Below are 16,944 nucleotides of genomic sequence, written 5' to 3' on the forward strand. Positions count from 1 at the left end.
AAATATCTCTTAGTTTTTGACATGCATTATTAGTCCTTGGCCAGAGGCTGTTGGTTGGCAGCCATGACCTTAGTGGAAACCTTTTATTGCTGGGCGGTGGGGGGAGCGGTTCCCAAGCCAGGCCCTTCCACAAACAAGCACAGCTCACCTGGAGTAAATGCCTCCTTGTCATGTTCCCCACGAAGGGAGCCTGCCCGTTAAGTGCAGAAAGGGAGTCTCATGCGCACATTATTACGGAAGACGTCAGGGAAAGCTAGAAAGGTGCCCTGCGGCCAGGGGTCAGGCGAGCTCAGGGCTGACCACCGTTGGATTGGTTCCTGTCACTCCCCCAGGTCGCCACGACGCACACCTCCCTCTGCACGCTCCACCCGGGGCCTTGGATGCTCGGTTCTGCCTATCCCGCCCGTGTCAGGACTGCCACAAGAAACGGCATCCCACGAAGGGCTGGGCGGCTCTGAGCAATGTGCTCCGGCGGGGTCAGGTGCAGCCGCGCTGGAGCCGGCCCGGGAGCGAGCGGCTCGTGGCCCGGGTGCGCGGGCTCGGCCGAGGGGAACGCCGCTGGCTGACAAACACCGCACCACACAGTGGGCTTCGGGTTAATCGCATCCCAACCTAGAAAATGATCGATTCATGTTGGAACTGAATCGGAGTGTTACTTCCCAAATGTAAAAATGTGTCTCGCTGGAGGGTCTGCAGGAATAGTTCAACAAGAACGTGTGTGTGTGAGATTTACTTATTTTCTGTGGCCCCTGACTATAATTTGGCCTGAGCGCCCAATAGAACCGCAGACACTTCCAAAGTCTCCTCGGCAGCCCCGACTTTCCCGCGCTCGGTCACGTTCCACCCCGAGTGTCAGGTTCCACCTGGCGGGCAGGTCCGGGGCTGAGGGCTGCGCCGGACGCTCTCGACCAACCTCTGCTTGGAGGACGGCGGTCCCGTGCCCTGCTGCCCAGGCAGCTCTCCGGAGAGGCGGCGGCGGGGGTTGGGGTCGCGCCGGCCGCGCTTGCTTCCCGCGCGGTCGCCTCGGCCCGGGGGTCGCCTCAGCCTTGGTCGCCTCAGCCCTGGTCGCCTCAGCCCGGGGCGCGCCAGGCCGCGGAGCGCCCAGCCCGGGGCTGAGGCGGCAGCGCGCACGCGCACTCGCGGCCCCGCGCCGCGCTCCTCCACATTCCCTTCCACGTGTTGCTTGTTGTAGGCGCCACAGGTTCCCCACCTGCGCCCGGGCGCCGCGCCCGCAGCTGCGTCTCCGGCGGCGGGCTCTTAAAGAGCGCGGGGCCGGCGTGCCGCGGGCCGGCCAGTTCCTCAGACGCCGGGGCGCGCACCCCGCGTCCCCCCCGCCCCTAACTCCGCCTATTCCAGAGCGGCGGCGGCGGCTCCCCGGCTTCCCCCCGCCGCTCTCCGTCCTCCGCCCGGCTCCTGCCCGCCCCCGGCGCCCTGGCGGCAGGAAAAAACACGCTCCTCTCTGGGTCTCTTAACTCGACGTGTCCGGAAAGCCCTGGCCAGTTTCCCTTTCGCTCTGCGGCCGCTGCCGTCAGTCCCGCGGCGCCCTCGGACCCGCCGCGGGGCCGAGAGGCTCCCCTTCCCCGAGCACCATGCTGGACCCGTCTTCCAGCGAGGAGGAGTCCGACGAGGGGCTGGAAGAGGAGAGCCGCGATGTGCTGGTGGCGGCCGGCGGCTCCCAGCGAGCGCCAGCGGCCCCGGCTCGGGAAGGACGGCGGGACGCTCCGGGTCGCGCGGGCAGCGGCGCCGCCAGACCGGTGAGCCCGAGCCCCTCGGTGCTCAGCGAGGGGCGAGACGAGCCCGAACGGCAGCTGGACGAGGAGCAGGAGCGGAGGATCCGCCTGCAGCTGTACGTCTTCGTGGTGAGGTGCATCGCGTACCCCTTCAACGCCAAGCAGCCCACCGACATGGCCCGGCGGCAGCAGAAGGTGAGTCCCGGGACCGGTGCCTGCTGCTGCCTCTTCTCCCTCGGGGAGAGAGCGCCGGGTACCGTCCTTCTGCGAGAACGCAGGACACTGCTTCTCGGTTAGTCTTTGGGGGGTGCCGCGCGATACTTTTGCCCGGGGACACCCCTTGTCCACCCCCCAAACCTGCCTCTGCTTCTCCGTCCCCAAGACCCCAGAGCGACGGGAGTCTCCGGCCGCGCTGCGGCTGCTCCCCGCCGGCTGGGTTCTGGCCGGGTTAGCGTGCAACTCCGAGCAACTTTGATTTTGTAACAGCCGCGGTGCATCCCCGTGAGATGCACCGGAGAGGTGGGGGAGCTGCGGAAGGCGTGGATGCGGGTGGGGGTCAGCCTGCAGCTGGGTGAGGCAGGTGCAGTCGGAGCGCTTTGTTAACTAGAGACACCTTCGCCAGAAGGAAGGGTACAAATGGTCCCGGGTGAGTAAACGCCAAGTTGGGCTGCTGAGTTTCCCGTACTGTCGTCCCCGCGGGGTGTCCACAGCAGACAGAAGGAGGCACGCAGTTTTGCAGAGGGGCCGTCGTGGGTACTTCTTGCCCTTCTCAGGCCTAATGAAGCGCAGTGTTGATGAAAAATAAAGCAAATAAAGGGTGGTTGCCTAACTCCTTCATAGCAAATGCTTTTGGCCGGCTTGCCTGTGGTTGTCAACCGAGAAGTAGTTTCAGGTGTTGTCTGCAGATTTCAGTTTCAGAGCACGACCCCAGCGCCCGAGGTTGTGTCAGAGGGTTAACAGGGTAAGTGTTTGCAATAGGAGGTCTAGGAACTCGGACCCGCCGCGGGGCCTGGGTGCGGAGCCTGGGAGGTCCCGTGGAAGTCTGCGGTGGCGCCGTTAGTGACAAGACGTGGGGACGTAAGGAGATTGTCGTTTGCTCAAGGGTTTTCTGGGCGCACAGATGCTTGTTTCCTGAAATACGAACTTTAGCGAGTGAAGCTTTTTGAGACTGATTGAAAGGCAGGAACCTGGAGTTTGTGGTCTGATTTCCACACAGCTGCAGGTTCCAAGGACTGGTCTGCCCTCTGCTTTCCCAGTCCGTTAGCAGGGAGGTGGATTGGAAATGGAGAAACAGGGACACGAACTGGCCCCCATAAGGGATGTCAGCGGTTCAGGTGGAGGATTCGCATGATGTGCCACAGCTCCAGCCCTAGCTTATTTTTTAAATTGAGGTAGGATTGGCAGGTAAACAGCTGTGCATACTTACACAGTTCACTGCGTTTGAAGACAAGCGTACACCTGTGAAGCCACACGTAGCTAACAGCACTAGACTATTACTTACCTTTCTAAGTAGGCAGGTCTTGCCCAACTTGTGAGCGCAGAAACAACCCCAGTATCTACCTTGGAGCCTTCATTCTCTGGAAGCGTCGCCGAGGCGCTTTACTGTGAAGGCCAGGGCTTTAGCTCCTGGTGCAGGTCCTTCAGTGACCCCTACCTGCCAGGCCCTTTATATGGTTCTGGAGTGTTCATGCTGGAGAGGCTGGGGTCCTCTGAACCTCTCCTTCTGTGGGAGAAGCATTTCCTGATTCCAAAGCAGCTGGCACAATTGGAACCAGTCCTTCCAGTCCGTTTTGAAAGCCTCGCTGTGTCCCTGTGAGCCTGTTTCATCGCTGGCAGGCTCCCTGATCTGTGGCTCGTGAGTCTATTGCCATTGCATCCTCTGGACCTGAGGACAGGGGCCTGTCACCTGAGTAGCATTCCTAAACTGAGGGCCAGTCTGTTTCCCAGAAATGTTGTGTCATGAATCCCTATAAAGTTAAGGAATATCAGACCATTTCCATTTTTACCATTCATATTGCATGTAAGCTGCTTTAGTCTATGAAGGTTAATAAAAATGTTACGGAAAACTGAGAGCCTGTTTGTTTGAAACCTTTTCCTTGATGATGCTTCTGGAACAAAGCTGTGTATCAGTGTTTGTTTTCTGGGACTACTTGTTGCACCTTGCTAATGAAGCGGACTCTGTCGGTTGTTCAAATAGTACAGCTCTTTCTGACTCATCGTGTTTAAATAGAAATGTTTGCTTTCCCAGAAATCATTTGAATTAACAAGCAGGTGCATTCACAATACTGCTGCGGAGACTCTTATGCATTTGTCCAGGCATTACCAAAAGTGATCCCAAACTACAAAAAGGAAGCAAACTGCATTTATTCTAACAAAAATATTTGGACTTTTGTGTTTTAAATGTTGATGGCATGACATACAGTAAGGTTTACTATGCAAATTTTTTTTATTAAGGGAGAAATCCCATTACAACTTGAATCTACCTAATTCAGAAGGTTCCTTTCACTTTTGCTGATAAAAAGTTCTTGTAGCACCCTACTTGCCCAAGGGAACTGGAGAAAGTCTTGGCAACAGGGGTTTCCTCTGGGCGGAGTAAAATAGGAACTTCTCTGTGTGCGTGTAAATTTGAAGCACAACCAATGATTACGTCTGGAAGTGTACAGTTGGGTGACATAAAAGGAGTAACAAAATCATTTCAAAATCACTAATCCATGTGTTTTCGTAGTCAGATCTTCAGTTTAAAAAGGTGTAATCACTTAAATTGTTATTGAAATGCAAATTGAGGCACACTCCTCCCACCTTTGAGAATTTAGACTCCAGAATGGAGATCTGAGGGTCCTGGTTTTCTGAGTGGAGATCTACCATGAAGATGAGAGCTGTCTTGACCCTAGAGGTCACGATTGAGGTTCCCTCTCAATCCGGCCCATTCAGTGTTAGTGCCGGCAGCGAACCAGAGCTGAGCCACACTCCGCTGCTTGTTTTTTTCACTTGGCTGAAATGCTTGATCCAGCGAGAAGTTTGTGTCCATGAGCTGTCTGAGAAAAGAGCACCAAGGCACAGTTAACTGAAAGATGCATTGCTTTCCTTTCGGTTAGAACATTTCCCTTCAGGAGCCGGTCTGCTTGTGTTGGTTAGACCCTGTGATTCATGGCTGTAAGACGATTCTAGGGCTGGTCATGGACTGCACACTTTGACAAAGCTCTGTTCCAGGTGATCACACTTCCTGAGTGAAGGTGTCCATGACCACAGGGATGTTACAAGGATGGAGTAACCAAGCTGTCAAAACAACTTGGGACTCAACCTTGTTTCTTTAACTGGATTTCTTTGCCCTATCATAAGGCTAACGAAGATTACAAACTTTAAATGGCTCTAGATTATTGATTAAATGGGAGATCAGTGTTGAAAGAAGAGTAACCAATCAAGAAAATCAAATATTACTAAATAAAGGCAGTATCTTCGTCAGAGTTCCAGAAAACATTGAGGCCCTGGAGGCAAAAATCCCAAAAGTCCATTGGTGATTGGCAGCTATGGAGATTTTGATAAGCATAGTGACTGACATAGAAGAGATTTTAAGTGCGTTTACTCCTACATGTGGCTACTGACTGCAAGTCTACGCTCTGAGGGATGCTTGGCATTGAACATGGTTGACTTAAAATGCCAATTGTTTTGCTTAGCCAGAGTCTGTAGGTTTCTAGTCTGACTGTTCTATGCATTGTTTTTGTGTTATGGCTAATTAATAAAAATAAAATGTTGAAAAGGAGCGGACTATTAAATTTTTAACCTGGAAATGATGAAGGCGTTAAAAGGCTATAAAGATATCCAGGAATTTTGAGTATGCTTATTCCCATCCTGTGTGTGCCTGTGTGTGTTGCCACTGTAATGATCTTTAATGTGTCTTATTAAACTCGTTAATAGAATGATAACTCTCATCAACGTACAGAACTTTGATAATTGAGTTTGAGAGATGTGTAGAAATAGTGAATTGCGCATGGTGAGAAAGTGAACGTCTTCATTACAGTCGCTCTGCAGGAGAGCATTGTGGGGACTTGATATTGGGTGAGAAAACACACAGTGAGCTTGTGCCTTCACTCGTTTCCCATGAATGTTGTAGTAATATGTTGGGTATCTATAATATGAAAATCCACTATGTTTCCAAATCCAGAACTTTCTGATTACCAGCCTGATGCCAAAAATGAAAACTTTCATATCTGATGGATAGCAGTCAAAGCACAGGTGCAATGAAAATCTTCGTGTAAAATTACCTTCAGGCTTTGTGCATGAGCAGTGTGTGAAGCATACATGTTTGCACCTGGATTTTATGCCTAAGATGTGTCTCATTATGAATATGCAGGTACTCTAACTTCCCTCCCGCTTCTCATTCAAAATGCAAAGTACTTCAGGTATTGTGCATTTTGGAGAAAGACTAACTTAACTCACTTCATTACTCGGGTTAATACCTTGGGAAGCTGTAATTTCCTTTTGGGGGGGTTGTTGGGGAACAGTGGTGTCTTTCCTTTTTCTTAATTCTTGTTTCTATTGGAAAGGCGGATCAGATTTACAGAGAGGAGACACAGAAAGATCTCCATCCTTTGGTTCACCTCCCAAATGACAACAAAGGCTGGAGCCGAGCCGGTCTGGAGCCAGGAGCTTCTTCAGGGTCTGCCACATGAGTGCTGGGTCTCCAGGCCTTGGGCTATCTACTGTTTTCCCAAGCCAACCAGGACATGAACCTGGTGCTTGAAGGGGAGGATTTGAGCCACTTTGCTCTTGTTTTTTAAAATCCTACCAAAATATAGGAGATCTCCAAGCTGCAATGAAGCCCCAGTTTTACTAGAAATGAAATGCAGGTTTACAAAGGCCTCAAATGACTTTTCTTATGCTAGATGCCATAATGCTTTAACTGCTTAAGAAACCACTCCTGCCTGAGAAGTTCTTAGCATAGTGGATTGCCTTTAGACTGTATGTTGTCAAGTCTCAGAACTTGAGGTTTAGGAAGAAATGAAAACAATCTATAGGCCAAGTTAAATTGTTTACTCTTTTGCTGAACCAGTGCTCCGGGGTCACCCTAGTATCCTAAAGACAACCAGAAAAATGGTGATGAGTGTTGGATAGATATCTTGGCTGCAAAGTGATGCTTTCCTGATCCCATTGCCAACCCACAAAGACAAGGGAGCAGTGTGGAAGCCCCACAGAATGCCTTGCTTTCTCTTGCCTGCAGGTTTTAAGTAGATCCAGTGAAAGGTCTAGAAAGCAGCTCCATGTGGAAGCTGGGATTGTTTATCCACGTGTTCCTGTCATTGGTACATTATGGTAGCGATATGGGAAGGATGGGTTCAGTTGTTTGTTGCTTTTAATAGCAAGGGAATACCTTGCCCGAAGGGGACAGGGTTGGACGCCTCACAAGAAAGTAAAGCTCCAGACTGGAGGTAAAACCATGTCACAGGGACAAGTACTTGTCACTTCAGCTATTTTGGCTAATGCTCAAGGGGGCGTTTAGAGGCCACAGCACTTAATTTGGTAGAATGAGTTGTGCTAATGAGAATTCAGATTAAGTGATATTGGCATTTGCTTCTTTGAGAAATTAGCCATGATTTTGATAGATGATGGCTGCTTATATAAATTGATATAAACTATGCTAATTCTGTGCTTTCCCTCTTAAGTTTCCCTTTCACCTTGTTTTTAACGGAAAAGGCAGCTTCCTTTATTTGTACTCTTGCAAGATGCACAGCACGCATTTCCTTTTTAAAGGTAGGTTTATTTTTATCAGAAAGATCAGATTTAAAGAGAGAAGGAAACACAAAGATCTTCCATCCACTGGTTCACTTCCCAAGTGAGGATTTAGCCATTGAGCCATCGTGCTGTCCTGCATAGCTCATTGTAAAATTGTTAATGACTTTGTAAACGAAAGAAGCTAAGTGCTAGGATAGAAAGTATGGAATTTCTGAAGGGAAAATCCTACCAGTTGTCATTTGCTGGTGAGGCTGACCACCTCGGAATGTGGTCTTTCCTCGTGTTGCAAATTAGGGACACCCTTCTTTAGGAAGAGCTGGGTTGTACAGTCATGATACTGCTCTTTCAGTTTTTAGGGTAGGGAAGGCCTAATGATTATGAAGATATCAGAGGGGCAAATGAAATATTCTTTAGTGTCTGAAGAGTATTCAAATTTTAAATTACATTAGCTGACCACTATGGTTGAGTTCCATTTACTGGTTCTGTTCCCAGTTGTCTGTGCTGGTACTGGACCAGGCTGGAGCCACAAACTCGGCCAGGTCTCCTTGGTGGATGGCAGGGAGCCAAGTGTCTGAGCCATCACTTGCTGCTTCCCAGGGCATGTGTTAGCAGGAGGTGGGAGTCAGGTGTGTGTTTGGGACTTTGACATTACGGTTATGGAATGTACATGTATCAAATGGCCTTCTAACCAGCAGGCCAACTCCCAAACCCCTGATGTTTTTGACAAAGTGAAGCCCATGGTTCCTATTGATGGCTGCACATTGGAGTCACCTGGAGAGCTTTTAAAAATTCCCATTATTTAGGTTGTACCCCAGACTAATTATGTTAGCCTCTGGGGGTATGCTTTAATGCTTCTCGGGTGATTTCATTGCACAGTCAAGGTTGAGAAGCACTGTTCTGAAGAAGCTACAGGAAAATTGCCTATTTTCACGCAGACCAGGTGAAAATGTTTGCAAAAATGAGACTGCTGAGTAATTCAATGAGTATTCCATATTAAGTAAAGATAATAGGAATACTTTAAGCAAGGAACTAAAAAGGACATTTAATACTCAGAAGTTCCCTGAGTCAATACAGTGGGGAAGCCAGTGCATATTTGTTTAGAACTCTTAAAAGGTCCCTAATTAAGTGGTATGCTGGAGGTTATTAAATTACACTGGAAGTTGTAATTTATTCATTATGAAAGTCAGGATAGATCAGTACCTTGGCAAAAGAGAATAAATATTGGATTCTGAAGGTGACCGTGTGTGTTGCTTTCCATTCCAAATGAACTGGGAAGAATAAGAACTGGTCTGGTAAGTTGGAGCCGATTCTGAGGAATGCCCAGTGAAGAGTAAATTCCAGGCTTTGGGACTCTTTGATAGACATGCTGTTCCTCGGTGTATGCGATAGTAACGCATGTGCTGGGTTTGTAAACACAAACTATGTTCCACACTTGTTTTAATGAAGAAATTTCTGAAAGCTTGTAAAGTTGATATTTTTCTCTGATCTCCACAAATCTGTTGATACGTGGGCAGTAGGGAAAGACCTCCACTTTTATGGGTTCCATTGTTGGTTCATGCTTGGTAGTCATCTACAGTGATGGGCAAAGCTGCTTCTGTGTTTCTTAAAACTTTATAATGTTTCTTTGTAAACTTTATACCTTAAATATATTTATATAAAGATTCCTTTTGTTGGAAAGGCAGATTTAGAGAGGAGATACAGAGAGATCTTCTATCTGCTGAATCACTCCCCAAGTGGCCTCAATGGCTGGAGCTGAGCTGATCTGAAGCCAGGAGCTTCCTCTCGGTCTTCCATGTGGATGCCGATCCTAAGGCTTTGTGCCATCCTCCACTGCTTTCCCAGGCCATAGTCAGGGAGCTGGGTAGGAAATGGGGCAGCTGTGACATGAACTGGTGCCTACATGGAATCCTAGCACATGCAAAGTAAGGATTTTAGCTGCTAGGCTACCACACTGGGCCCAGTATTTTTGTTTTATACCCTTCACATTGGTGATGGATTTTTACCAGGGAATTATTACTGGGATGAAGGACCTGAACAATTTAAAGGCTATCTTTGCTACTCCAGTAGCTGTAATCTATTGCTTTTTAGATAGTATTCAGGATAAAATTTGCATATGTGGGCACATGCTTATGATCTAATATCCTTCTATTTTCCTGTTGAGATCTTGGTTTAACTAATAGTTGACATGAACGCAATAATATGTTGATGGCTATATTCCTTTGTGGAAGGTTGTTTGTTTTTAACCATCCTTTGATATTTTCCTATGTCCTTTTTAAGCAGTTAGATAATCAGTTAGCTATCTGAAATGAAATTTTGAGGCAAGGTGTTGAATTTATTTTCCAAGTGACTAAATTGTTGTAGCCTAATTTTTGAATATTTTCATTGTGAATAGTTTTTTTAAAGATTTATTTTTTTCAATAACAGATTTAAAGAGGGAAAGACAGAAAAAAGTCTTCCATTTGCTGGTTCACTTCCCAGATGTTGAGAATTCCTAAATGCCGAAGCTAGGAACCAGGAAGCGGGAACTTCATCAGGTTCCTCTGTGTGGGTGGGTGGCCCTTGGGCTGTTTTCCATTGTTTGCCCCAGGCTGTTAGGGAGCTGGATTGAAAGTAGGGCAGCCAGAAAACTACATGGGATGCCTGTGTCTCAGCTGGCATCTTTACTGGCTGTGCCACAATGCTGGCTTCTATTACTAAGTTCTAAGGTCAATTTCATCATTTTATTTCCTTTGTCAATTCATTAACATTTACTGAGTCCCTGGTAGGTGAGTTTAACACTGCTCAGCGTTCTGAGAACGGAGATTAAAGCAACTAGAAATGATCTCTAGGTATAATATTTAGCAATATAGATTCTTTATATTTCATTTTACATCTGTTTAATGCTTTAATCTATTTTTTCCTATTGTAACTTCATTACATGTTTTACGCTCTGGTGGTATTAGCTCCCTCTCCTCCCAACTGGTGTTGCTCATTTATGGCGTGGTGAGTAAGGTGTCTTACTGGGGCCTTGCTGCTTTATCTGTAAAATGAAGATAAAGACCTCATGAAATTGTTTATAATTAAATGAGACGATGTGTTTTAAGTGCTCACTGGTGTCTGCCACATGGGCATGTCCCATATTAAATGTTGTCATTTTTTGTCTACTTTTTGGAGAATATCTTACTACAAGAATATGGCATTTCTTTCTTTAGTGAAGCCTTTTGTGATTTTATAATGCTCTGTAGTTTTCATTAAGGTCTGTATATTTATATTCAGATGTTATGCTTTTGTTATTGTTAATGTATCTTCAGACTGTGCAAAGAATGAAATGTTTTAATTTTGCATGTTACGGATGATCTACAGTTGATCTAATTAGAATTGATTTCTCTAGATCTTCTAGGTAGATGGTAGAATCATCAGCTGATAGTGATGGCTTTTGGCCGATCCTAACCAGTACCTGTGCGTCTTCCATTTTATGTATCGGCATACACATTAACATGCTCAGGACATTTATCTCTGCCCTCATAACTGTGTTGGTCTTGGTCTAAGCTTAACTAAACTTTACATTGGTACTCTACCAATTAATAGAATAGGGGTTAGTTATTGTTTAAATAATCCTTTTTTTATCTTGAGGATAAAAGATCAGCAGTGGCTGTTTTCATCATGTGCCACATTACTTGGTTTCTAATTTTCCAGTCATATTTGCTTTTTACATGCCTCTAATTTTGAATTCTCTGTATTTTCAATGTTTACTTTTTGTACCTATATTTGTAGGAGAAAAGTCTGTCACTTTGTTTTGGGCTTTCATTAGCACAGGTTTAATTTTAAGGAATGATAAGAAACATTTTGATCTTATTCTAGAGTTTTTGATTTGCTTTCGGTTTATAAACTATTTGAAAATTGGATGTTTGAATGAATTCACGTGTGAACTTTTCTCCAAACCCTATTTTAGATTTTTGTTTACCTGTAAAGTTTAAATTTGTTTATCTCAATTCCCTCTCTACCTTTCTGCTTTTCTCTCTCTCCCTCCTCTTTCCTCATCTCTCCCCAAACCACTGATTCATTCCAAGTGCAATCTACAGCTAGGGCAAGGGCAAAGCCAGGGCCCCAGAACTCCATACCCATGTCTCACGCAGGTGGCAGGTACCCACACTCTTGGCACCCGTTACCTGCTTCCTTCCAGGAGAGGACGTGGGTCCCAAGTGAAGGACCTGATTTTGGGTACTCAGCTATGTGGTGGGGCTTCACTGGCTTCTCCAGTATCTGCCCCATTTCTCTCTTGAACCTGCTAGCCTTACTTCTTACTTCAGATTCAGTTACAATAATTGATTGCAGAAAAATGGTCGCTTCTAGATTTTCTGGTATAGTAACAGATTTGAACAGTTTTCTTACTTGTATTCTCAATCCTTTATGTTGGTTGTAAATCCTGTTATAGACAAATGATCTGTTCTTAAAATTCTATTCAGTGTATTTTTTAAATCAGTATAATTGTACATCTTGACTCTTTATTTTCTACTAGTTTATAAATCAGTACTTTCTTGATTCTCAGAGTTTGCTTTCTTTTGCGAGATTTATATTTATTTAAATATGTAACCTCTTTTTAGGCCTTAATTTTTTAACAGACTTGCATTTTCAATTAGAATAAATTTGAAATTGGAGTGTTTTTTTTTTTTTTTAGTAATTTCTAGTATTCGCTGACATGGCATGAAGATTACTGCGCTGTAGCTAGCATTGAATATCATTATGGTATATTATTAACCTTAATTCTTCTATCACAAGTTGATATATTGATTTAGGATTAAATGTTTGATATGCCAAATTGTGTTATTATAGATGTAATCCCTATTTCATTTTTATCTGTCATTGATTAAATTATCTCACTATAACTGTGCTAATTTATTTTGTGCTTATATCTAATGTAGTAATGTACAATGTAGTAAGTCTTAATATTGAATTCAAGCACAAATATATATACATTTAGACTCACAGTGAAAAGTAACTCCTTTCGTCCTTAATATGTGTGGACAAAGTATCTTTTCCAGATTTAACAGTGAAGATAGTTTTATGGGACTTCATCAAAGATAGTGTTCAGTATCAACGTATGTGTGAATAGGATTCTATTCATCTTTGCAAACTGGTATATTCATCTGTGTATGTGCCTGAATGAGAATGCATCAGAACACTGATATATTCTGTGTATATAAACAATCATATACAAATCTACATACAGAGATTTACCTGTGTATCTCGATAATTGAAGAAAATATTTTTTTATATATATATATAAAACTTATTAAAACAAACACTGGCAAAGTTATATAAGAGTTGTAAAGGTTTTATTTTTCATCCCCAGTCTTATGTTTTCCATTATCTTCAGTGTTTTCTGCGTTTTATTTTCCTGTGTTAGACCAGAGACACATATTCCATGTGCCAAATACGTCTCCAGATACCTGTGACAATCAGCTGGGCTAGGCTGAAGCCAGGAGCCAGAGATTCAGTCTTGGTTTCCCAAGGAGTGGAAGACTGAGTGAACAGCTGCTGCCTTCCAGGGTGCATATTTGTAGGAAGCTGGAACTGGCTTGGACTCTAACTCAAGTACTCCAATATTGGATGGGGGCTGAATATAGTGGATGCATTTTCTTTCTCTGATCAGTCTTAAGTGGAATTTGGCTGACTGCATTTCATCTCTCCTGAACTAGGCACAGGTAGATTGGCAGGATTTATATTGTCCTCTGCCTTTGTCATGGTGTACTTATTGTGTGTTCAAAGAGCAGAGCACCTGTGTTTCTAGAAACTGTGCGTCCAGTTTTGTTCGTGGGTTGTAGAGTTAGTGGACAGTCCTCTAGAAATTGGGTTATACTTTTATTTTAGTCTACAGTGATCTTAAAATACTCGTTTTCTGAATCTGAAGATTTTTTGTTGGAAGGTGAGATAAAGAAGTTTGCGACCATGAAACATATATTCCTACTACTTTAACAAATTTAGGAAAATATGTTCCAAATTTTATTTAAGGAGATGAGCATTTTAATTTGGTTCTGTAGATAAAAATATCTAAAACTCAAAATACTACGTTAGCCAAAAGGCTTAACAAAATGATGAATATCACCAGAAAGTTATGAAATGTAACAAGACACCTCTAGCCTACATTTGTGAAATTCTTGCATTTTCTTAGAGGGATAACAGCAGAAGTAAGGAGGGGAGAGTTAAAGGACATTCTTGTTCTCTGGTCCCACTTGAAGTAGGCCTACTTTGCTTTCACTTTTTTTTGCATACTGAGCTTCCTTTGAATAAAGGTCCCTGTTCCTTGTTTTAGAATAACACATGTGTGAAATGTAAGAGGAAGGCTAAACTGTCCAAAACTTTATGACAAAGTTATGTGAGTCCAGTGTGACACCATGACAATTTCCAGAATTTGGCTACCAAATCTTTGGCTTTTGAACTTTAACTTTTTTCCCCTCCTGTTTTTTACTTAAACTATTTAAGAGAGGAATCATGTGGGGATTACAGTTTAATCCACCACAAATCTTACTAGAAAAACCTGAAATCCAGATAGGTGAGGTGTTTAGTGTGTGATCCTTCACATAAGTAGAGATCAAAAAGTCAATTGTTCAGAGCCCAGGGGAGTGATCTGGGCACCAGAGTTATTTGTGTGATAAAGACTTGGCCACGGATGAGGTGTTTTAAGGAAAGACCTTCAAAACTTCAGGATTTCAGGGCTGATCCTCTAACTGCTGGCACCGATATCCCATATGTGTACCAGTTAGTGTCCCAGCTGCTCCACTTCTGATCCAACTCCCTGCTTATGTCCTGGGAAAGCAGCAGAGAGTGGTCCAAGTGTATTGGGTGCTAAACCCATGTAGGAGACCCAGAAGAAGCTCCTGGCTCCTGTCTTTTGACTGGCTCACCTCCAGCTGTTGTGGCCTTTTGGAGAGTGAACCAGTAAGTGGAACATCTGTTTCTCCTCTCTGTAAATTTGACCTTCAAATAAAAATATTTAGAAACGGAAAAAAAAACTTAAGGATTTAAGATGAGAAAGGTTGCTGACCAAGGAAGTGTAGTAGGAACAGCACTATATGAGAACAGGAAGAGAATTGGGATGGCCTGATTCACAGAAACCAGGGTCAAGTAAGGTGGCAATTGAAAATGTTAATTTGATTCAGCAGTATGGAGATGACCCCACCACTGGTGACCCTAGCAATTTTGTTAAGGCTTAATTTTATACAACTCACATTTCAAGCACTTATGCTCCTAGGCTGGTTGTTGCTTGTTAAATCAAACCTTTCTTACCTTAGCTGGCAAGCAGCTTGTTACTCCTTGGTGACTTTGCTGTCCAATAGTTAACAAGAGAATGTTGAACCTTGTCTAGATATTTTGTTTGGGGAGGGTGAACTTCGCAACTATAAATGTTGGTGTGCACGTGTGTATGTGTTGTATGAAGTTAAACTTAATACTGAAGCGTAGTTTGCAAATGTGGTTTTGTTGGCACAAAGATGAAATAAGTTGCAAGTGGCAAATCCTTGACATTGAGTACTTTAGAGGCTTTTCAGCTGGATATGAAGAAAATGCAAAGAACTTATGCAAATACGTATTTGGAATACATAAATAAAAAAGGTGATAAAACAGGCTGTGGTATTTTTAGGTCAGTGATAATGTCTCTTCCCTTCCCCATTGCTGCCTTCCTGTCTCTTAGACTTTTCCCTTTTACTTTTTAATATTGTTATGGGAATTCTGTTTGTAGAGGACGGGGGAGGGGGGGTTGCCTTTATCTTAAGATTGCTGTTTGCTTACCCATAAAATGGCACACCAGTGAGATGCTGCAAAGATCATGGAAAAGTATTTAGGAAAAGCACCTAGTGCAGTGCCTAGCATGGGGTGATTTTTAAAAATTTCCTCTTGTGTAGTAATTCAATAAAAATATTTTGTGTTGCAAGGTATACTGAGTCTAGCTAATACTTAGGCAATATTTGAACAGATAGATATATAATGTTAGTTGTGTTAGTTATGAAGAGACAAACAAAACTCCTTTGAATCTTAGTGTATAGTCAGAGGTGCTGCTGGCTCTTGATTTGGACTCGAATAAAATGAAAGATTGAGCCATTTGAAGATAGGGAAGAACACCCAATATTGGACAGCAGGTGGGAAATACTTTGTGGATTAAGATAATTCCTTAAAGATTTATTTTTGGGAGGTCAGATTTAGGATAAGCAGAGAAGTCTCCATTGGTTGAGTCATTCCCTAAAAGCTTGTAGTGACTGATGCTGAGACATTTCGGAGCCAGGAGCCACTTCTAGTTCTCTGATGTGGGTGCAGGGCCCATCTTTTGCTAGCAGGAAGCTGGATCAGAGTGGAGAAGCCAGGACATTACCTGATACTGATGCCACAGGCAGAGGCTTGCCTCATTATACCACTGTGCCATCTCCATAGAAAGGCAAGCTTATCTTTCAGTAGCAAGGTTCAAGGAGGCTAGAGTGGAGTTAGTAAGGGTATGTGGGATTTTATGAGATGGGAAAGATAGGGGTTAGTTTACAAAAGACGTTTAGGCTGCAGGGAGTTGCTCAAAATTGGGGTGATGGAAAGTCTTGATCTGTTGCATCTGAGAATAGATGAGGCCACTACAGGACATAACCCCAGTGGGCACAGTTGACATGGGGTTTACGATTTCCCTTTAGCGTGACAGAACCTTGCTCTAGTAGGCTGCAGGTGTTACCTTGGAGAAGGAAGACCAGTTAGGAGGCTGTGGCAGTGGTTCAGGTTTGCATAGGATGGTAGCCAATGAGGTGATATGTGCGATTCAATTCATTACATAAAATGAAGGTTATAATGAGCAATAGGGTTAAACTTTGAGATTATAATGTTCTAAAATATTTAAGCTATTTTATTAAAATAATAAAATATATTCATGTGGTTAAAAGTCGAGTCTTGCATAATTTGTAATAGAAGGGCAAGGTCCTGTACCCCACACAGCAAGTTGCTTTTCCAAATTGAGCCTGCTAATGCTCAACTACTGATTGTTTTAATTTTAAGGAAACAGTTCACATGTGAAAATAGGATTCATCTCCTTGCAGCATTCTTTTTCAACTTCAGCCATTGTTTCTTGTAGAGGGGACCTGGTGGGGGATTTCACTCACTCAAGCATCTGGCTGTTTTTTCTACATGGAATCTGGTTATTCACTGTTGCTGGGTTCTGCTAGCAATATTTCTGCATGTTCTTCCATTTTCCAAGCAGTAGAACATTTAGGTGGGCACATCACTCTTTGCTAAAAATTTTGGTTCTCTTCCCAAACTCCCTTTCCATTAACACAACAGCATGTGACTGCCCAATGAGTGTGGGTTAAGAAAACATCTTGGTATGAACAATGTTTTATTGTTTCTCCCTATTCAGAATGAGGACCCAGTCCAATGAAATACTCAGTTTTAGTGAGAAATTGCAAATGGCAAGGTCTTTGATTTACACAATTTATAGTCCAGGATTACTGAGATTTCTGATGCTTGAAGTGCCATCTTG

General features: G+C 44.0%; 1 protein-coding gene across 17 annotated transcripts in view; it reads left to right on the plus strand.

Annotated features, from left to right (window-relative positions):
• Positions 1 to 1,498: 1,498 nt before the first annotated feature.
• The window catches only part of CADPS2 (calcium dependent secretion activator 2), a 357,764-nt gene continuing 342,318 nt past the window's right edge, over positions 1,499 to 16,944 (plus strand). For 13 of the 17 annotated variants that reach the window (XM_041002127.1, XM_041002128.1, XM_041002133.1 and 10 more), the window contains exon 1: positions 1,499 to 1,925. In XM_041002127.1, the coding sequence (XP_040858061.1) occupies positions 1,590 to 1,925 (336 nt within the window). In that variant the 5' untranslated portion in view covers positions 1,499 to 1,589. The remainder of the gene's footprint in view (positions 1,926 to 16,944) is intronic. The other 4 variants (XM_041002144.1, XM_041002136.1, XM_041002132.1 and 1 more) reach the window with 1 other exon arrangement.

This window comes from Ochotona curzoniae, unplaced genomic scaffold (assembly GCF_017591425.1).
Source record: "Ochotona curzoniae isolate NIBS_2020 unplaced genomic scaffold, NIBS_Ocur_1.0 scaffold_2476, whole genome shotgun sequence".
Classification (NCBI taxonomy): Eukaryota; Metazoa; Chordata; class Mammalia; order Lagomorpha; family Ochotonidae; genus Ochotona; species Ochotona curzoniae.